The following is a 23,013-nucleotide window of genomic DNA, read 5'->3' on the forward strand; positions in this document are numbered from 1 at the left end:
GTCTCTCATAAGGACCAAAGCAACTGCCAGGGGTATACAAGGCAAGGCATTCCCAGAGCTAACCTAGTCCCAAGCTGTTCAGGGCTTTATATTTCAATAGCAAGTGGCCCAGTAGGATACTGACAGCATCTATCATATCTGAAGCCAGAAGAACTTAGTAGATTGCAAAGACCATTGAGAAAAAAATCTATCAAGATTACCAGGGAAGCCTTCCAAACAAGGAAAAGGATCAATATGGTGAAGCAAAAAGAATATTAGATTCAGGTATGGAGAATTCAGCTTCAAATTTGCTGGACAGCTTTGGCCAATAGGTTCTGGAAGATTTCTTTATGCTGCTTACTTCAAGGCAGCATAAAGAAATATACAGTATATATTTATTTCATATCACAAACCAGGGCTAGGTTAAGGTGAAGATTAACTTGTGCAAGACCAATTCATAAACAAGAAGAATGTATGCAGATATTGAAATAATACTATGTAGCAAGACAGGGTATATAAATTTGAGTTTTAAAAAGTTTTGTAAGTGACTCTAAATAGAACGTGTCTAAAAATAACTTGATTAAAAATTGATCCCACATTTTATACAAGCATCCATTCTAAAATCTATGGGCTGCATCCAACATTAGTCAGAGGGTAGAATCACTAGAATTAAAAAGCATAACTAACTGAAATCCATTAATTTCAATGGGTATACTCTGAGCATATAACCCTTTATTTATAGTTTCTTAAAAATGAATTATGACCCCCCCCCCCAAAAAATCAAAATACACCAAATTAAAGCTTGGTCCAAGATACAATAACTACAAATCATAAACTAGAGTATATTTTTGTAGCCATTTTATATTTTTGTAGCCATTTTATTAAAAATGACCATATCAACCAAACAGCATGGGCATTTATATTCTGTGTCATAGAGAAATACTACTGTGTACAGTTACCCTGTCTTTGCTTATGAAAAGTTTGGAATATTTTTGCCCAAAATGCAGTATGTACATCTAAGTCTGTCTTCATGTAAGTGATCTTATTTAGTGTATTTGCATAGCTAGAGAGAGAACTAAACTAATTAATTTGTTTCATAATTACCTCCCTGGTAACTAAGGAAGCAATCCTACAGTCCATTAGAAGACATCCCAGGGACAACAATGCTGTGGTTCTTCCCCTTTGCTGGAAGTTCACTCTCGGGGGCTCCTCTTGTAGCTACAGAAATATTCACAGCTTGCTTTCTTCTGCCATTGGTGCTTCAACAGTTGTCCCACTGTTACTCCATTCTTATCAGCTGCACACTTGGCAGCAGATATGACATCAAGTGTGGGACAAGTGGACGTGGGTTTGGGAGAAAATGGTCTCACAGGCCAAATTGGAACCCATGTCAGGCCGAATTAAACCAATAGCCTGGAAGCTCCTCATAATAACTGTAAAGGGTTAAATGGGGCATACCAAAGGCATGTTAGGCCCAAAGCCCTCCCACAAAGCTCCCCAAGAATAGAGAAAAAGTACACACCAGCCTGAAACTGGCATACTAATGCTTCTTTCCACTGGGGTCAATGAGAAAGAATTTTTTTTAAGCCAAAGGAGTCAGCAAGGGTTTGGAATTGGTGGCTCCACAACTACAATGGTTTCTCCAGAACCAGAAGAATTGCTCTGCTATTTTGAAGTAGAAAACATAACAAAAGGTTTTAGATAATGTTAATGGGCAAGGCTCTATTTACAAAGCAAAATGCTAACTGGCTGTTGAAACAATTGGTATGCTTTCTTGTTCATGAAACAGATAAATTACAAAATGGAAAACTTGGTTTGATTAAGATGAATTGCACCTCACCATGCAGAAACCACAACACAACGACAGAGAAGAAATTAAATGTGTAAACAAGAACACAGTTTGCAATAACTAACACAAACCAAAATAAGAAACAGATGAATTTAAATAGTTTCCAAAGCGGAACTCCAAGATTAACAGAGGCACAGGAGGATCAAGAAACTCACTTCTCCTACAACATGAAAAAACTGAGAAACAGGGCACCCATTCAATAATAGTTACATCCAATGAAAGCACAATTTCTGAGCAACCAACAGGTACCATTTCTTTAAAGGCCAACACCTTAGACAAAACACAGACATGGGAGCCAGTGTGGTGTAGTGGTTAAGAGCGGTAGGCTCGTAATCTGGGAAACCGGGTTTGCGTCTCCGCTCCTCCACATGCAGCTGCTGGGTGACCTTGGGCTAGTCACACTTCTCTGAAGTCTCTCATCCTCACTCACCTCACAGAGTGTTTGTTGTGGGGGAGGAGGGGAAAGGAGATTGTTAGCCGCTTTGAGACTCCTTCGGGTAGTGTTAAAGCGGGATATCAAATCCAAACTCTTCTTCTTCTTCTTCTTCTTCCTCTTCTTCTTCTTCTTCTTCTTCTTCTTCTTCTTCTTCTTCTTCTTCTTCTTCTTCTTCTTCTTCTTCTTCTTCTTCTTCTTCTTCTTCTTCTTCTTCTTCTTCTTCTTCTTCTTCTTCTTCTTCTTCTTCTTCTTCTTCTTCTTCTTCTTCTTCTTCTTCTTCTTCTGTAATCTACACTAACAAACATTCCCTGCCATCACATAACTTTAGAAACATTTAAGTCTTGAAACTACTCTGACCAGATTTGAGTAGAGCTCAAAAGAAAAGAAACTTTAGTGCACTCAAATGATCACGAAAGCAGAATGATGCAGGCACATTTTCTGTGGAACAGGTTATTAATTCAAACTCAGCAATCTTGTAGTGTAATACAGTTGCAAATAGAAAGATTTTAAAAAGAACAAGAAGCAAAACTCAACTTCTCCAGGTCTACTATTGCAGCAGATAAGGAGTAACTCACAGAAACTCCTGAACTGTAGGGCTGTAAAGGGCACTGGGAAAGCTGCTGTACAATGAATGGTCTGTGCTAAGTGTGCCAGCTTTACAATATTAGTGTCACAACACAAGGCATTTCAAGCTGAATTCTTGCAGTAAGCTAGAAATAGAAGGCTTTGGATTTAGGATCATACATGCTGAGAACAGCCAGTGAAGAAAAACGACAAGAAGGAATGCCAGTGGTTTTAGCCAAGGCTCAGGCAAACAGGATCATTAAAAACACACTTGTCAATTGGAAGAGAGGCAAGCAAAGAACTGCCCACAAGTTTCTTTCCAAACCAAAGCTTTTATGCACTCCATGCTGTCGAACTGAAGCCAAGTTGCTCAGCTTTTTGCAAATGAGCACACCTAGCTTCTTTCTAGAGATAAAACTAAGCTATTTACACAGAACTTAGTCCTATGGTCACATTATACAGTATATGGTGTTACAGGGTGCTAATAACCTAATAACCCATGTCCACAGTTCTTCCTCTAGAAGTCACAAAAAAAGTTCAAACCAAGGCAATGGTCTTTATTCTATCCTTTCTGGAGGATCATTTTCTGCACCTCTGCCAGAGCATCACATAGAATTAGAGAGGGGAAACAAAACCTGGCAGAGAAAAGTTTTGAAAGAGGCATTGAAGGCAGTTGGACTAGATGACCCTTGGGATCCCTTCCAACTCTACAATTCTATGATTCTATGTTTCTTATCTCTGTTAAGGGTTCAAAGCCAGGGAGAGGGCGAGAAAGGCTTTCAATGGGCAATGTATGGTGCTTCTGCGTAGTGGATAGACTAAATGGACAGGATGTACAGTGCAGCTTTTGTGTCATTTCAGCTCCTACCAAGAAAATACAGTACATTAAGTTACAGTCAAATTATTAGAGTTAAAACAACACCACAGCCTCAGGCTGTAAAGTACAAAGACAGTAATTCATCTTCCCAAACTAGTCAGGGTCACATACTCAGCAACTCTGAATGTCAATCAGTTTTTAATATACTTTAAATGGCTCTTATTATTAATCCTTAATTAATTATTAAGCACTGAATGTTAAACTTGCAGTCTGATTAAACTTTCCAGTCTGATCAAAATCAAAATGTGCCCTTTCACCATTTACAAAATCCACCCTGTAGGGCCAGCCCAACACTGTATTCCTCAACTAATTTGAAGTGGGGGAAAGTATAGACATCAACATATTTCTACTGTTGGTGGTGGGGGCGGGAATCATGATACCTTATTAGCATGTGGGATAAAATAGTAAAGGGAATTTGCTATTTTACAAAGATATTATATATCAGAGAACTATTGCTCAACCAACTAGCTCAAAGCTAATAAGGCATCACTAATGAAGAAGTACAGTTGCTATAATACAGATACAATAGCAAAAATGAGGTATGTTAATACACAAGTCCAAGTACATTTTGGTGCAATAACCAGGAACATCTATGGTTCCCATAAAAGGTCTGGAAGTTATGTGGAAACAATATGGCTTAAATCATATCCTAAACAATTTTGGTATGGGCTCCCTCCATACAATACCTCACTACTAACCTACCAGATTCAATAAGGCTTTGTTTTACAATGGAATAAGGCCCTTACTACAGCTTTTCATAGTAGTTCTCTCTCTCTCTCTCTCTCTCTCTCTCTCTCTCTCACACACACACACACACACCAGATCAGATCAAGGCAGATTCCCATCTCCAATCGAAACAAATGTGTACAAATCACTATTTAGACAGGCTTGCAGATTACTACAAAGAAACCTTTAATATAGTACTAGCATTTTCATAGCAACATACATTCATACCTTGGTTTTCGAACAGCTTAGTTCTTGAACGTATTGGCTCCCAAACACCGCAAACCTGGAAGTGACTGTTCCAGTTTGTGAACTATTTTTGTGAGCCGAATGTCCAACAGGGCTTCTGTGGCTTCTGATTGGCTGCAGTAGCTTCCTGCAGCCAATCAGAAGCTGTACTTTGGTTTCCAAATGTTTGGACTTCCAAGGTACAACAGTATTTCACTTCTACACTACCACTAAAAGTAAGCCTATACATTTTTACTCAGAAATCAGTCATGCAGTGTTCAATGTAGCTCCTTCTTTGGAGGTCTTTAAGCAGAGGCTTGACAGGCATATGTCAAGAATGCTTTGATGGTGTTTCCTGCTCGGCAGGGGGTTGGACTGGATGGCCCTTGTGGTCTCTTCCAATTCTATGATTCTATGATCTTTTTTGCTGTTGTTGATTAATGTTCAGGTAGTGGTCCACTAAGACCCGTAGATCCTTTTCACATGTACTACTGGAGAGCCAGGTGCCCCCCATTTTATATTTGTGCAGCTAGTTCTTCCCATCTAAGTGCAGAACCTTACATTTGTCCGTTTTGAATTTCATTTTGGTAGTTTGGGCCCAGTTCGCCAATCTGTTAAGATTATCTAGAATCCCGATTCTGTCTTCAGTGGCATTGCCAATTTGGTGTCATCTGCAAATTGTATGAGCATCCCCTCAATACCTTCAGCCAAGTGGTTTATAAAGTTGTTAAACAACAACAGGCCCAGGACAGAACTCTGTAGCACTCCACTTGTCACTTTTTCCCAGGATGACAAGGAACCTTTAGTGAGCACCCTTTGGGTTCGGTCAGTCAACCAGCTACAAAATCACCTAACAGTTATCTTGTCCAGTCCACATTTTACCAGTTTCTGTTCAAAATTATCATGGGAGACTTTGTCAAAAGCCGTACTGAAATCAAGATAAGCTATGTCCACAGCATTCTCCTGATCCAACAAATTTGCAACTCTATTTAAAAAAAAGTAAGATTTGTCTGCATGACTTGTTTTTGAGAAAACCATGGTGGGTTTTAGTAATCACAGCATCCTTTTCTAAGTGCTCACAGACAGGCTGTTTAAATATCTGTTCTAGAACCTTTCCCAGTATTGATGTTGAGCTCACAGGTCAGTAGTTACCTGCGTCTTCTTTTTCTCTCTTTTAGAAGATGGGGACAACATTTGCCCACCTCCAGTCCGCAGGGACCTCTCCTGTTCTCCAAAAATTCTCAAGAGATTATAGATAGAGGCTCTGAGATCACACCCACAAGTTCCTTTAGTACCTTGGGTGCAGCTCATCTGACCCTGGAGATTTGAATTCATTTAAAATAACCAGGTGTTCCCTTACCACCTGTTTTCCTAGCTTGGGCTTCAGCTTCCTCCCTTGCATCCTTTATTCTGTTATCACCAGATCGGGCACTGCTTTACTTTTAGATGGAGACAGAAGCAAAGTAGGTGTTGAGCGGTACCATCTTCTGTCACTCAATAGCATTTCTCAATCTTCACACAAGGGACCTACTAGCCTGCTCTTTCTGTTGCTTCAAGCATAGAAACCTTATTATTATTAACCTCTCCTGCAAGCCTTGCAAGATAGTGCTGTAATTTAACTAGCAGAGTTTACTGTCTACCAATCAGAAACTGAGTGCAAAAGTTCAGCCACAGTGCAGGAATTACCTTGAGAAAAGGTTAACACTAGCAGTAACCTGTTTGCCCAGCTGTATAGCAAATGCAACTCTTAAAGATGTTCCACTGGGCCACAGATCACTAAATTTGATCTGTGGACTTTTAATCAATAATTTGTTTCTTTAGATTTCTAGACTGCTCCAACTTGAAGGCTCAGGGTGCTTAACAAAAAAATGAATGAATAAGTGAAACAGAACAATGTGCATCTTTTGCTATGCCTTCCCAATATATCTGATGCTAAAGACCAGCTCAAACAGGTGGGTTGTACAGTTTTTCCAAAGATGCTCATGCTTGGTAAGTCTGCAGTGAGGAGTTCCACAACTGATGGGTAACCATAAAAGATAAGCCTTTGTGCCCTTTCTTATTGAACTTGAGAAACAGATAATTAGAGAGTTTTCTAAGTGTTTTTTCTAATCATACTAAGATTAAAGGAGCTATATTGCAGAATTCAGAAATCATAGAACTCATTTGGTCCAAGCTGCCCATTAAGTGTTCATGATTAGAGTCAGCACTTACCATGCATGGTTTACCAGCAGCAGGAAACACAGAGAAACTATAAATACCAATAATATTTTATAGTGTAGCCTTAACTGAAGGACCACTTCACATTATGACAGAATTGTCATACAAAAGACACTTCTGTGCAAGACTTAATGGAAAAACTACACATTGATCATAATGTGACCGTATTGTACACATTTTTACTCCAAATTCACAGGGTGTGAAAGTGGGAGAACACAGCCAATTGCAGCTTCTCAGTATGTGTATAAGCCAAGGAGTGAAAAGCACCAATCTAGACCACATGTTATTGATTCCCACACAAAGGTCTTCCAGGTAAGAATCTTGCAACATGTGACAACTTTAGTTCAGAATTAATTCTTATCTATAAATAATACTTCGCTTAGCTTTAAACACAGAACTCTGTTTTAGAGTTATTCAAAGTCTCAGTTTGCACGTAATACTAAGCCAAACATGGCTAAGCATGAATGTGCAACCATGCAGCTACTCACCCCAAAAATCACAGCTACTTCACTCCTCCCCAGATTCTCCTGCTGCCACAGTACCCAGAGCCAAGCCATAGCTCTTAAGTGTTACCGGTACAACAAATCTGAACTCGTCATATGTCTCTCTCAGACAAACCATGAATGGTAAGCCAAGAACACTGCTACAAATCTTGGGATCCATTATCTTGTGCTTACATATTTGTTCATGCTCTTTTTTACACAAACACGTGACTTTGGCCCATATACAACTTTTGTGTCATGAGAGACACTTTTTCAGAAAAGGGAGATGTACATATAAAAAACCAAAGTGTGGACACATAAAATATATGTAACAAGGTAAATAAGAAAGATGCATAGAGGAGGGAGCAAGGATTCCATATCATATGCTTATACACGTTGTCTGCTGAAAAATGTTAAATCACCTCTTTAGTAATATAATAATACTCAACAAAGTATGCAGACTCAGAAATGAGTAGGGCAGTAGATGAAATCCTATTATTACCAGGGGGGAAGTGAGGGCGAAAGAAACTGTTTGCTACTCTACAATTGCACCATGCAAGCAGCAAATTTGTTTTGAGTAATATTCAGCATCCCAAGAATCTCTGTTCTCATTAAAAAAAAATTCCAGCCCTTAAAGCTCCTTTTTGCATTCATCTTCCCCACACCCATCACCAACCACCACCATCCCACCTTTTTTGAATTCCTCAAGCATGGCGTCAAGCTTGGTGTCATTGAAGACAAAGTGCAGTGGGTGGTTATAGAAACGGGTTATGGTCTTGAGCGGAGTGCAGTCATCAGGATCCACAAAGGCCAAGTCCTTGACAAAAAGGAGGTCCACAATGTTGGAGCGTTCCCCTTCGAATACAGGAATACGGGTATAACCACTTTCCATGATTTCAGACATAGTGTTGAAATCAAGCACAGCCTCAGCAGTAATCATGAAGCAGTCCCGTAGTGGAGTCATTACATCCTCCACCGTCTTTGTGCGCAGTTCCAGCGCCCCTTGAATTATATTCAGCTCCTCCTTAACTAGGTCATTGTAGGGGTCAGTAACCCTCAACATTTCAAGTAGTTTCTCACGGTTGTAGACAGTACCTATCTCCTGCCCTAAGACACAGTCTAGAAGCTTGCTGACCGGGTAAGAGGCCGGGAAGGTCATCATCATGAAAAACTTGGTGAGGAAGATGGTGTTGGCGCCTACGGCAAGGCCGTGCCGGGAACAAATAGCTTGCGGCACAATCTCACCGAAGATGACGATACCAATAGTGGAGGCCACCACGGCCACCAGTCCAGAACCAGCAATATCATCAAGCAGGATGGTCAGAGTGGTGTTGACCAATACATTGCCCAACAGCAGAGAGCAGAGCAAGTAATTCCCCTGGCGGCGCACAGGCTCAATACGCTTAGCGTAATTCTTCTCTTTTTCTGTCCCACAGTTCTGCACAATACGCAACTCCATAGGGTCGAGGGCCATAAGTCCCAGGTTGAGTCCACTGAACATGCCAGAGAGGCACAGTAAGAGGGAGATGAATATCACCTGAAGCCAGAAGGGCAACAAGAATTTCTTCTCCTCTCCCACTATCATCCTGGTATCCTCACCATCATGGTAGATCCAGGTGGTCTCGGTCCACGGGCCCCCATCGGGGCCAATAATGCTCCCTCCCCCACCGCTGCCCCCGGCGGAGCTCCCTGGCCCACCCAGGATAGCTGGGGAGGACACGGAGGTGCACAGGTAATAGCACTTGCTCTTCTCCGTTTTTCGCAACGGCTTGATAACGATCTCGATGACCCCCGACGTGCGGCGGTTGAGGGTGATGTGCGGCTGGATGATGATGTCCGAGGTGCGAATGCCGCAGCGTTGCGGGGCCGGGGAGGAAGAGCCCACGGGGGCCGGGCCGTCCTCTTGCTCAGCCGGCGGCCGCCTGCCTTCGCCATCCCTCCACCGGACATGCTCGGTGAAGGCGATGCGGGACCAGGTCTCGTTGTTGATGTTCTGCCCGTAGACCCGCAGCTTGACCCGGCTCCTCTCGCTCACTCGCAGCACGCCCTTCTCCATGAACGACACGTCGTTCGTGTCCTCCAGCCGCAGCCCGATGATCACCGTCTCCTCAGAGTCGGAGGCGCCGGGCAGTAAGGAGGAGGAGGCGCCGGCAGCTGAGGCTGAGGCGGCGCGCGGCGGCTGCTCTCCCAGGCAGCGGCTGAGGAGGATGCCCAGCAGCAGCGGCAGCAGCAGCGGCGACCGCAGCGCGACCCGCGTCTCCCTCTCGCCGCCTCCCCCCGGACCGGCTAGGAGCCAGGCGGCAGCCGCGGGCAGCGGTGCGGCCATATTCCCGTCAGGGACAGGTCGCCACTACCACGGCCACAGTAAGCGGGGCAGCTCCATCGCGACGACGCTCAACGGCCACGGCGAGCTGCGAATCCCTCGAGGGATGCCAAGCGACTGCCGGGCCTCGGCCAGGAGCTACTCCAACCCCTACCCCTGAGGGGAACGGGGGGAGGGGGGCACAGTGCCCGCGCGTGCGCGTCAGCCAATCAGGCGAGTACAAGCGGGGCAACGAGCTGGAGTAGGGAGGGGAAGAAAAAACAACCGTCCAATCGGAGAGCGCGCATGCGATAAGGTAGGGGGGGAGGCTAAAGGCAGAGAGCCGGCCGGCCGCCTGCCTGCGCACGGGAGCCACAGTGGGAGGAGGAGGAGAGCTTCGCTGGGATTACGGGCTCGCCGGCGGAGGCTCCAGCAGGACGGGGAACGAGGCCTGAGGAACGGCGCATGTTGCAGGGAATGAACAACGCAAGCGAGACTCCGCTTGCGCGCTCCGTCCTCATTCAGTAACTCTTATTACAGCCGCGTCCGCGAAAAGGGGGCGGGTTCGCGGTGCGCTCCGCCCCCTTTTCCCAAATTAAAGAAGCGCATGACTGCTGTGTGTATGTGTGTGAGCACTTGCCGGCCTGAACGACGAGCCAATTGGAAGAGAGGAGAGCGGCGATTGGTGGGAAGAGTGGCCAATAGAGGCGAGAGCTTTGTGCCGGCTCCTCTTGAGATGTTAAGCGCGAAACTGCTCGTGCATGAAGGATGCGCTCGTTCCCTCAGGTCCGCCCTCCTCGACCTCACTGTCACAAAGGCACGTTTCCCCTGTGGGCATTTTTGTTTACGGTCTTTGACGGTTTTTCCTCTTTTAAGGCGGCTGTTCTGGTCGGGCTATTAAAACTCATAAAAATATCACATTCATAGATTGCGGAGACAATGGGTCTGTGAAACCCTGCTCTCCCAATTGTCCATGTAATAAATGTCTTCAACTGTGCGGTAAAAGTGTATTTAACAGATAACGTACAATGAGAATGTTTGGAAATCTTTTTTTAAAACCTCAACTACTTTTTCTTTATTTTTTGCCATAAATTGTAGTGTCATGTGTATTGTATACAGATATCTGAGGACTAGATGTCTATCCCAAAATGGCTGAAGTACTTCCAGATCATTCACAAAATAAAAATTGGCAAACAATAATCCCAAGACTCAGGCGCTGTGGTTAAACCACTGAGCCTAGGGCTTGCTGATCAGAAGGTCGGCGGTTCGAATCCCTGTGACGGGGTGAGCTCCCGTTGCTCGGTCCCAGCTCCTGCCAACCTAGCAGTTCGAAAGCACGTAAAAATGCAAGTAGATAAATAGGAACCGCTACAGCGGGAAGGTAAACGGCGTTTCCATGTGCTGCTCTGGTTTGCCAGAAGCGGCTTTGTCATGCTGGCCACATGACCTGGAAGCTATACGCCGGCTCCCTCGGCCAATAATGCGAGATGAGCGCGCAACCCCAGAGTCGGTCACGACTGGACCTAATGGTCAGGGGTCCCTTTACCTTTTTAATCCCAAGACTGGCTACTAGAAAACTCTGCAAGTCCAACATCTGTAAATCTCTCAGAATGGAGACAAGAAGTACCTAAATAGTTATTTGAAGCTAAATGGAAAGCTGCAAGTTAGGGTGTGGTTATGATGAAAGTGTGAATGTTGCATGTTTTTACACTTCTGTATCAAAACATGACCGAGTTGTGTTCATGCACACACTCACAGTTAAGCTATTCTGACAACATCTAGAAAGTGGAAATGTATAGTTAAAGACACCTGGTTTACTAGGATAGTCTAAAATGGGACATTTTCACACACAAAGGGCACAAAGTTTATGGTATCATGGAAGCCAACATTCCAACACAGAGCAAACAAAACTGCACATGGAATGGAATGCTAAACACTCTCTCTCTCTCTCTCTCTCTCTCTCTCTCTCTCTCTCTCTCTCTGTGATTTTAAAATTGAGTGATTTTTATCCCAGGGCAGTTTACAAACAAAAAGAGCTACATATTATAACTATAACACACAACATGTCAGTTTAAAGCTTCTCTAAAATACTACCATATTATGTAGCAAACAGATATTCATCAGATTGCAGCTAGCCTTGAAGCGATTACACTCCCACAAAGGCCTAAACAAAAGGGAACATCTTCAGCTGTGCTGGAAACCAAATAAGAATGGCAGCAAAAAATACCTCAAAGCAAATTCCATAGTTGAGAGTGTGACTGTCCCAAACAGGGTGGTATAAGGAAACTATTTGGATCCTATGCCATTTAAGGCTTTGTAAATTAACATTAACACATTGAACTGGACTCAGTAGAATACAGGCAACTGGTGCAGCTCCTGAAGAACCAGTATTATGTGGTTCCAATGAGCTGTACTGCTTAGCATTTAGCACTTTAACAATTGCATTCCGCAAAAGCTGTAGCTTCCAAACCATCTTCAAGGCTAGCCATCTTTCCAGAAGCACAGAGGTGAAAAACATGGGGCCCTCCAGATGTTTTTGGTCTCCCAACTCCTGACAGCCCCAGCCAATATGGAAATGCTCAGGGGTGATGGGAGATGTAGTCCAATAACATCTGGTGGGCCAAAGATTGCAATCAATATCTATCAGGTCTGTTGGGGGTAACAGTGCCATTTATTTCAGTGGGGTGTAGATTATATAATTCCTTCAGATCATTGCTGTTTCAGATCTATATACACTTATAGCCCAACTATGTTGATTCAGAAATGCCCCATTGTCTTCACTGATAAATAGACTTAGCACTACCTAGTAAGTCTGTTTTTATTTCCTTTATTTGTACAGTATATTAAACATTTATGTAGCACCTTCCATTCCAATCTTTTGGCAGTTTACAAACTTATATGGTATGATATATACTGCCATATATACTGCCCCTCCATACATTTAGCAACATAAATGTACTTGTATGGAGCTTAATATTGTTTTTCCCTGTGGTTTAGATCAGATATTTTACCTCTTCGGTCTTCTTTTTATTGCAGTGCAGCTCCCTCTGGTGCCAAAATCAAACACCAAACTAATCACAATACAATCCTATATTTGTCTACTCAAAAGGAAGTACCACCGAGATATGTGGGATTTACTCCCAGAGTCGGTCACGACTGGACCTAATGGTCAGGGGTCCCCTTTACCTTTTTAAGTGGGTATAGGAAAGATAACTAAAGTTGTACAAACATGTACATCAAAAATGGCTAACCAGTGGACCTCCAGATGTCCACATTCCATTAGCCCCAGCCAGCACAACCAATTGAAAGGGATTAACGAACCTGAAGTCCAGCAAAATCTGGCAGGCCACTGGTTTGTCATGCCTCATTCACTCTCAGCTCCTTTTGCTTTGCCAGCCATATAAAAACATTCTCCAGTGGGTCATGTAACCTGCATTTGCAAGGCATTTGTAATAGGTAAGTAATATTAAAGTTGGATTTTATGGTGTTTTTGTATTTAGATTTTCTATCTTGACCAGGATCAGGGCAGTTGGCTGTCCAATATTCTTTTGCCTAGTGCCTCTAGCATTGAATGCCTTAGTTGTACACACCCCACTCCTCTGAGCAGTGAGAATTTCCCTTTCAGTTTTTGTTTCCTTTGGATGTGGGAGGGGGCACTGGACACTTTTGGAGCATTTGTAGTCACAAAATTAGATAGCACAAGGATTGGAGGGTTACACTTGAATAGTGGGGGGCAGGAGCTGTAACTGGGGAGATATCGTGGTGATAATTTCTTGAGGTTTGTTTCTCCCTGGTTTTTTACTTAAAACAGGTGGTCTGGCATCACTCCTCAGACTCTCCTTTCCACTGTAGGCAGTATGAGGAAGGGGAAATGTTTGGAACATCAACCCAATTTAAAACAACGCTCTCATGAATCAGATTTGAGTGATAAACACCTGAATCAGCTTCACAATGCTCATCAATTCTATCCATCTGTCATGTGTGAGTTACTGCTCATTAAAATATCAGGAAATGTCCCTGTTTATCCGGGGCTTATCTTATTCAGTCTAGTTCTACTCCATTTGATTCCTTCCTTCCTTCCTCCAAATCATAGAATTCTAGAGTTGGAAGGGACCACAAGGGCCATCTAGTCCAACCCCTGCAGAATCTTTTGGTATCCCAACAGTTGTTCATTCGTTCATTTGTCCATTCCTTCCAAGACTGAAAAGGGATAAGCTGCTCTCTTGATACACAATTGTGCAAACAAGCCCTTGGTTTCAAAATGCAATCAGACTGGTTTACTGCTTGGTGCTTTTTAAGAACAGAACAGTACTAAAAATATGGAGCACCTTTGTTGCTTTCTTATCCGAGTTTTTATGAGGCCCTACAATAAAGCAATTAAAAATTAACCTGACAGGCTTCAGTCTCAATGATTTCCTGCTGTATATCTGGCCCCCTGCTCCTGATTTGACATTTTATTTATTTTTCTTGCTTGCTGGGAGATTGGACATTTAATATTGATAAGGTCAATTCACTTAACAGCAACTTCTTAGCATATGGCAGCCCCAGGGTTCTAACCAGATCAAAACAGCATCTTAAAAGCGATATGCAAGGAATTACCATAAATAATACTTGCTGTTTTATCTCGCAGTAAGAGACCATGAAAGCCATCATTTGTTTTCTAAAGGTAGCATTTGGCTTAATTAATGTACAAATTGGAGGAAGCTACAGATTTAGGTGCTAAATCTGAAAAGGCTTTAAACAGGGGTTGTGGGGAGGAGGGAAGAGCAGCCAGTGGCCTTCCATATGTTGTTGAACTCCAATTCCTATCAGCCCTAGCCAGAATAACAAATGGACAGGCATTCTGGGAACTGTAGTCCAGCAACATCTGCAGGGCCACAGGTTTGCCACCCAATTTAAAAGATGGCCAAAATGCTCTCGCCAAGAAAAACACCTAATTCTAGGGTTAGCTGAAATATGGACGGATATTCTATAAACATAGTTTCAGAGTGAATATAATTCATAGTTAAACATCAATTTTCAATTTTTAGTGTTATAATGGATCTTTATTAATCTACCATTCTTAAAGGGAGAAGAATAGCTTTCCAGAGTAGGCTGTTCAAACATGCTCCACATCTGGGTTTTTCGAACATCAGTGAAGCAACATAAGAATGCCAGGATTTCCCTTGCTGGATCAGGATAAAGGTTCATGAGACAACAGTGAACAGCCACTTGCTGCATGAAAGCGCACAAGCAAGGCATAATGGAGCAATCTGTCCCTGGCTTCTCCAAACCATCTTGTACAGAACTCATATCCTCTATCCAGTCATGTGGTACCCATGCGAAAGACCTTCCAATAAAGTGTCTCTAGCCCCTCTTATAGCAAAATTCCAGCTTAAACTGAAGAAAGTAGAAAAACCACTGGGCCAGTAAGACACAATCTAAATCAAATCCCTTATGAATAAACAGTAGAAGTGAGGAACAGGTTTAAGGATTTAGATTTGGTGGACAGAGTGCCTGAAGAACTATGGATGAAGGCTCGTAACATTATACAGGAGGCAGCAAAGAAAACCATCCCAATGAAAAGGAAATGCAAGAAAGCAAAGTGGCTGTCCAATGAGATCTTACAAATAGCGGCAGAGAGAAGGCAAGCAAAATGAGAGGGAGATAGTGAAAGATACAGAATGCAGATTTCCAAAAAATAGCAAGGAGAGACAAGAGGGCCTTCTTAAATGAGCGATGCAAAGAAATAGATGAAAACAACAGAATGGGGAAAAACAGAGATCTGTTCTATAAAATTGGAGATGTGAAAGGAACATTTCGTACAAAGATTACCTTAATAAAGGACAAAAGTAGAAAGGACCTAACAGAAGCAGAAGACATCAAGAAACGGTGGCAAGAATACGCAGAGGAATTATATCAGAAAGATATGGAGGTCAGACATCCTGGAGAGTGAAGTCAAATGGGCCTTAGAAAGCACTGCTAATAACAAGGCCAGTGGAAGTGAGGATATACCAGCTGAACTATTTAAATTTTTAAAAGATGATGCTGTTAAAGTGCTACACTCAATATGCCAGCAAGTTTGGAAAACTCAGCAGTGGCCAGAGGATTGGAGAAGATCAGTCTACAGCCCAATCCCAAAGAAGGGCAGTGTCAAAGAATGCTCCAACTACCGTACAATTGTGCTCATTTCACACGCTAACAAGGTTATGCTTAAAATTCTACAAGGCAGGCTTAGGCAGTATGTGGACCGAGAACTCCCAGAAGTGCAAGCTGGATTTCGAAGGGGCAGAGGAATCAGAGACTAAATAGCAAACATGCGCTGGATTATGGAGAAAGCTAGAGAGTTCCAGAAAAAAATCTACTTCTGCTTCATTGACTACGCAAAAGCATTTGACTGTGTTGACCACAGCAAACTATGGCAAGTTCTTAAAGAAATGGGAGTGCCTGATCACCACATCTGTCTCCTGAGAAATCTCTATGTGGGACAAGAAGCTACAGTTAGTACTGGATATGGAATAACTGATTGGTTCAAAATTGGGAAAGGAGTACGACAAGGCTGTACATTGTCTCCCTGCTTATTTAACATACGCAGAATTCATCATGCGAAAGGCTGGACTGGATGAATCCCAAGCCGGAATTAAGATTGCCGGAAGAAATATCAACAACCTCTGATATGCTGATGACACAACCTTGATGGCAGGAAGTGAGGAGGAATTAAGAAACCTTTTAATGAGGGTGAAAGAGGAGAGTGCAAAATATGGTCTGAAGCTCAACATCAAAAAAAACTAAGATCATGGCTGCTGGTCCCATCACCTCCTGGCAAATAGAAGAGAAAGAAATGGAGGCAGTGAGAGATTTTACTTTCTTGGGTTCCATGATCACTGCAGATGGTGACAGCAGTCACGAAATTAAGAGAGGCCTGCTTCTTGGGAGAAAAGCAATGACAAACCTAGACAGCATCTTAAAAAGCAGAGACATTACCTTGCCGACAAAGGTCCGTATAGTTAAACCTATGGTTTTTCCAGTAGTGATGTATGGAAGTGAGACCTGGACCATAAAGAAGGCTGATCGCCGAAGAATTGATGCTTTTGAATTATGGTGCTGGAGGAGACTCTTGAGAGTCCCATGGACTGCAAGAAGATCAAACCTATCCATTCTGAAGGAAATCAGCCCTGAGTGCTCACTGGAAGGACAGATCCTGAAGCTAAGGCTCCAATATTTTGGCCACCTCAAGGGAAGAGAAGACTCTCTGGAGAAGACCCTGATGTTGGGAAAGATGGAGGGCACAAGGAGAAGGGGACGACAGAGGACGAGATGGTTGGACAGTGTTCTCGAAGCTACCAACATAAATCAGACCAAACTGCGGGAGGCAGTAGAAGACAGGAGTGCCTAGCGTGCTCTTGTCCATGGGGTCACAAAGAGTTGGACACGACTAAACAACAACTAGCCCCTCAAATACCAACATGTGTGTCAGATATTCCCTACCTCCAACAATGCACAATCCACATTATTCTGAGAGCCCCGCCCCCGGGGTTGCAGGGAGGTTGGTGTGAGCAAATTCCCCATTTGTTCCCTGCTAATTCCAATCCATAATATCAAGCTGCTGTTGCAAACATATAATTCAAATCTGTCACATAAATTTAAACAGCATTACTGATTTCTGGAATTGTTAGATGCTGTTACTCGATTTGTAATTCTCAGTTTAGGAATAAATCATTCACAGGCTACAAGTTATGGGTTGAAGGGCTATATAAGATTTTTTTTTCTTAGAACGCAGCTTGTTGTCTTTACTACCAAAGCAGCAGGAACAACTGCTTCGATTTAATTGAGGGGCCAAAGAGCAAAGTATTGCGAACCTGTTCAGATGTTTGGAGATACCACAAGATTTCTTAGCCAGCAGTTTGTAATCTGTTGTTGCTAACCTGTTTGGTTACTTCCTTCCCCCTCTTGCAATCTCTCCATCTTTTGCTGCTCTCAGGCCAATTGTGAAAAACATGCAACTTACTTCAAAGCAAAGATGTCACAAAAGTTAACTAAGCTGCCAGTTTCCACAGTAGCAATGAGTTTACAGGTCTCAATCAATGTATGTCAGCCCAATATATGAGGGAATCATGCCTAGGCTGTGTTTACCATGCATTCCAGGCATTTCCAGTGCTGGGTTTTCAATCCTGGTTTACACTATGCTATCCAAAATATGAATATATATCCTGTACTTTGTCATAAAATACTACTGTTTGATGCATTGTTTCTCAAACCAGCTTCATGAGTCCTTAAGCTGTTCTTATTTTGTCTCTAGCCAAGGTGTAAAGATATCCCTGCCCTGTTAGCACCCCCTTGATGTGCACAGAAACGAATCTGACACTAATGAAGTCTTGTTGATGTAAACAGCTAGGTGGTGAAAACAGTTGTGAAACACATTAAAGAAAACAACTTCACAGTTCTCTAAGGTATAATATTAACCCTTAATCTGTTTATTCTTCCAAAAGCAAAGACTGATGCTGCATACAAATTTAAAGGCGCATTTAAAGCACATCTCTACCTGCCCCTCCACAAATTCTGAGAACTGTAGTTTGTTAAGGGTGCCAGAACTGTAGCTCTGTGGGTAAACTACAGTTCCCAGGATTCTTGTGGAGGGTGTCTTTAAATGTATGGGGAGAACAGAGCCTGAGTCACACATGCATGACTGCAAGCTGACACTTTAGCTGACTTAATTGAAATGCACCACGTTTGAAGTTATATCAGATAATGCAAAACTTCAACTTGGGGTGCTGGATCCACACATGCAAGCAATGATTACACGGTAATAGTGATTGTGGATAAGGTTGTATGCGTGAACCAACCAGTAGCCGTCAAGAAATCTAAGGCCATGTTTATAGAATCAGTGCTAAGCTTCGATGCCAGGAAAGATCCAGGAAGTTTTTAAACTTTTTGGCCCTTGCTGACATGCCAAGTGCTAATAGAATAGGAAAGCAAAGCAAAATGTCCTGGCATTTAACAATGGCCTTTTAACAAATGTGCGCTTGAAAGGGAGTCATACTGATGAAACTCTCTAGTAGCCTCCACAGGGGTTTTGAAAAGCTGCGGTTAAGATTTCATGTCTTTTTAATGAAGAGAGTTTTCACAGCCATCAGCACTTTCATTCGTACTCTAAAGATCATCTTTGATACCAAAATTAATTAGAGAAAATATCCCAGCAGGAATGTTTTCAAAAAGCATTTATGAATAATAGCAAAGGGTGGGGGGATGGCTGAAGAGGTCTATTTAGACACCTGCATTCTTCATCTGTAATTTCTGGCACCAAACAGGGCTCCTGTGCTGAGTTTATTTTTAGCCAAACCCCTAAACAGGGGAGGCTGGTCCCTAGGGCAAATGCGGCAGAGCCCTACCATTGTTTTTTCCTGCACTCTAAAATCCAATGCTAAATCTCAGCAGTCCTGTGTCCTATAGCCTCATATTCATAATTTTTTCTACCATTCAGAGACTCCCAGGAGTCTTTTCTGTCCAACTTTTTATATGCAGAACTGAAAAATCACAGGTAAATCTAGGCATTTGATGCAGACTTGGAGAAACGTAACATTTCTAGGTGTCCAACTTTTCTCCTTGGCCACAGTTGTCCATATACTGGTAACTTCACAGTTGGATTACTGCATTATATGTGTGGCAGTGGCTACCCTTGAGGTTGATCTGGAGACTGCAGCTGGTGCAGAATACAGTGGCTGGGCTGCTTTTGGGGTCAAACTCCTGCTGGCATATAACACCTTGCTCTGAGGATTTGCACCGTTTGCCAATCTGCTATCAGACAAAGCTCAAGGTATTGGTACTAGCACAAAAGGCCCTATCCAGCTCAGAACTAGGTAACTTGAGACACTGCCTTACCCCTAATTCATCCTGTGGGTCTCTGCGGTCTATGGTAGAGCTTGTCCTGCAAGTTCCAAAGTTCTCAGGCGTCCACTCCACAATAACTCAAGAGCTGGCTTTCAGGAGCACAGAATTGCCCTTGTTCTGTGGAATAATATAGTCAAAATATAGTAGGCATCCACTGTCTGCACTTTCTGGAAACGACTAAAGACATTTTTGTTCTGATGTGTCTTTAGTTTCTTTAGTGTCTTTTTCAAACACACATATACCTGCCGATTTGTGTGGTTTAACTGTTTTGTTGTTGTTATGTATTGCCTTGAGACATTTGTGCAAGTGATTAATAAATTAATATCACTAAAAAAGAAATGATAATATCTGATGTTTGTGTCTGAGAACTCACTGCATATTTTCAAGGGAGGATGGGGAGAAAACCAGAATTAAGTTGTCTGAAGCCGAATGTTGGAAGATTCAGGACAGATAAAACAAAGTACTTCACACAGCACATAGACTATGGAACTCACTCCCACAGGAGGCAGTGATGGTTGCCAACTTGGTTAACTTTCAAAGAGGACTGGCCAAATTCATGGAGGATAAGGCTATCAATGGCTTCTAGCCCTGATGCCTATGCTCTGCCTACACATGCCAAGGCAGCAATACTTCTGAATACTAGTTGCTCAGAAGCTACAGGAGGGGAGGCTTTTCTTGTGCCCTGGTCCTGCTTGTGGGTTTCCCACAGGCATCTGCTTGGCCACTGTGAGAAAGGATGCTGGACTAGATGGGCCATTGGCCTGATCCAGCAGGCTATTCTTACATTTGTATGGCTCTGCCTCCAGGGACTGCCTGCCTCTGCCTCCCATTAGTTGCCCTGGTCACCATCTCACCAACTCAAATACTTACCAGCCACCACCACTAATGAATGCTTAAACAAAATCATCTGATACATGTGAACTTGTTCTTCTATCTGCCACTTGGTTTCTCACTGATCCACAGACAGACCTTGACATAAGCTCTGGCTAGAAATTAAAACATTTAAATATGGTGAAACTGTGCACTCACACACACATAATTTTATTGTAGGATTGCTGTATTTCTACAGAATAACCAAACATCCTTAGTTACAGGTAGGTAGCCGTGTTGGTCTGACGTAGTCGAAACAAAATAAAAAAATTCCTTCCAGCAGCACCTTAAAGACCAAGTTTTTTATTTTAGTATGAGCTTTCTAGTGCATGCACACTTCTTCAGATACACTGAAATAGCTATTTCAGTGTATTAGATACTATTTCAGTGTACCTGAAGAAGTGTGCATGCACACGAAAGCTCATACCAAAATAAAAAAAACTTAGTCTTTAAGGTGCTGCTGGAAGGAATTTTTTTTATTTTGTTTCGACAAACATCCTTAGGCTAAACATTCTCAGATTATAAAAATGGCATCTCAATCCTGTTTAAGAGACTACTAAAATCCTAGCCAAGACACTTGCATTACCAATCAAACTGCATATGTTTTCACTGAACTGGGAAACGATAATATTTACACAAGGACAAAAGGCAACTGCTGCTTTTCACATTGGATATTCCCAAAGAAGAGGAACCAAAATGAAAACCAAGAAGGATGTTTCCAGGCAGCAACCTGATGTCATCATTATCACTTGATTATTCTGGAAGTTGCTGGGCCACCCACTAGTGTCTGCTCTGCCCTATATATCCAGTTGGTCTTTTGTGGAAGAAAAGGGGGCATCTCCAAGAGGGTGTCTTCCTAGAGCATGGGTAGGCAAACTAAGGCCTGGGGGCTGGGGCCGGCTCAATAGCCTTCTAAATCTGGCCCGCGGATGGTCTGGGAATCAGTGTGTTTTTACATGAGTAGATTGTGTCCTTTTATTTAAAATAATAATAGTAATAGTAATAATAATAATAATAATAATTTATTATTTATACCCCACCCATCTCTGGGTTATTTGTGGGGCCTGCCTGCCTGGTGTTTTCACATGAGTAGAATGTGTGCTTTTATTTAAAATGCATCTCTGGGTTATTTGTGGGGCATAGGAATTCATTCATTTTTTTTCCAAAATATAGTCCGGCCCCCCACAAGGTCTGAGCGACTGTGGACCGGCCCCCTGCTGAAACAGTTTGCTGGCCCTAATCCTAGAGCAACTGGTCTAGATTGCCCTGCAGGCAATATGTGTGTTTGACACCATCTTGAACAAGACCTGTCAGTGGCCCTCAGAAATATCTGCCTACACTTTTGGTTCCATAATTTAGTGCTAAACTGCAACATTCATTATCGTCTCTTCCCCACCCCCCTCCCAATAAAAGGGTAAAAAACTGGTTATAGGAATTTGCAAAGTACAGTCCCCATTCATCTTGGAATTCTAAATCCAGTTCAACATTCAAAAGCCTTACAGCTCCCTCTAGTGTTCATACTACATACCTTTTTGAATGCCTTTCCTCCTGCTGCTTGTTTAATCAAACCCTGCCACAGTAATCTCAGTTCATACAGATCGAGCTCAGAAATATGTTGGTTCAAAGTCCTAATGCTGAAGCCTACAACAATCTATCGCTATCTGAAGCTCCTATTTTGTCAGCTCAGCAGCTCCCTACAGTTTAGAAAGAGGACAAAGTTGGCTGTAACAGAGCATAGGGAGATTATTTAATATATATAGCCCCTTCTAAAAGAACAGGTTTATGGATGTCCACTTCCCAATGACGCCATTCAAGAGTATTGTGAGTACAAGAGTCCGAGATACAGAACAGTACCCTTCACTTACAGAGGATCTGAATCAGTGTCCCAAGCAACAGTATTGCTACCTCTCACATGTGATAAGCCACTACTACTGTCTTCCTGTTGGATCTTTGGCAGTTCTTTAAGGCAGGGATAGTGAACCTGTGGACCACCATATGTTGTTGGACTACACTTCCTTTAGCCCCAGCCAGTATACCCACCAGTAAAAGCAATTAGACTGCCATGTAAGGTCTTCTTAGTGGTGGCTCCACAATTTTGGAATTCAATTCTAGAAGGCAATTTCTCTTGAGATTAGGCAAGCCCCATCTCTCACATTTTTAAAAAGAAGGCCTTAACAACCTATTTTTTCTCAATAGCTTTTGATCTGAGGAGGTATGAATGAGGGTAAAGGTAAAGGTAAAGGGACCCCTGACCATTAGGTCCAGTCATGACCGACTCTGGGGTTGCAGCGCTCATCTCGTGTTATTGGCCGAGGGAGCCGGCGTATAGCTTCCAGGTCATGTGGCCAGCATGACAAAGCTGCTTCTGGTGACCAGAGCAGCACACGAAAACGCCGTTTACCTTCCCGCCGGAGCGGTACCTATTAATCTACTTGCACTTTGATGTGCTTTCGAACTGCTAGGTTGGCAGGAGCTGGGACCAAGCAACGGGAGCTCACCCTGTCGCGGGGATTCGAACCGCCGACCTTCTGATCAGCAAGCCCTAAGCTCTGTGGTTTAACCCACAGCGCCACCTGCGTCCCTATGAATGAGGGTAGTTTATGGTTATTGTTTTATGCT

At 42.9% G+C, this 23,013-nt stretch overlaps 1 protein-coding gene across 2 annotated transcripts in view; it reads right to left on the reverse strand.

The window, feature by feature from the left end:
* Window positions 1-10,678, reverse strand: part of CNNM2 (cyclin and CBS domain divalent metal cation transport mediator 2) — a 115,177-nt gene extending 104,499 nt beyond the window's left edge. For both annotated transcript variants that reach the window (XM_035132645.3, XM_088669630.1), the window contains exon 1: window positions 8,046-10,678. In XM_035132645.3, coding sequence (XP_034988536.3) covers window positions 8,046-9,681 — 1,636 coding nt within the window. In that variant the 5' untranslated portion in view covers window positions 9,682-10,678. The remainder of the gene's footprint in view (window positions 1-8,045) is intronic.
* Between the last annotated feature and the right edge of the window lie 12,335 nt (window positions 10,679-23,013).

This window comes from Zootoca vivipara, chromosome 5 (genome assembly GCF_965207765.1).
Source record: "Zootoca vivipara chromosome 5, rZooViv2.hap1.1, whole genome shotgun sequence".
Classification (NCBI taxonomy): Eukaryota; Metazoa; Chordata; class Lepidosauria; order Squamata; family Lacertidae; genus Zootoca; species Zootoca vivipara.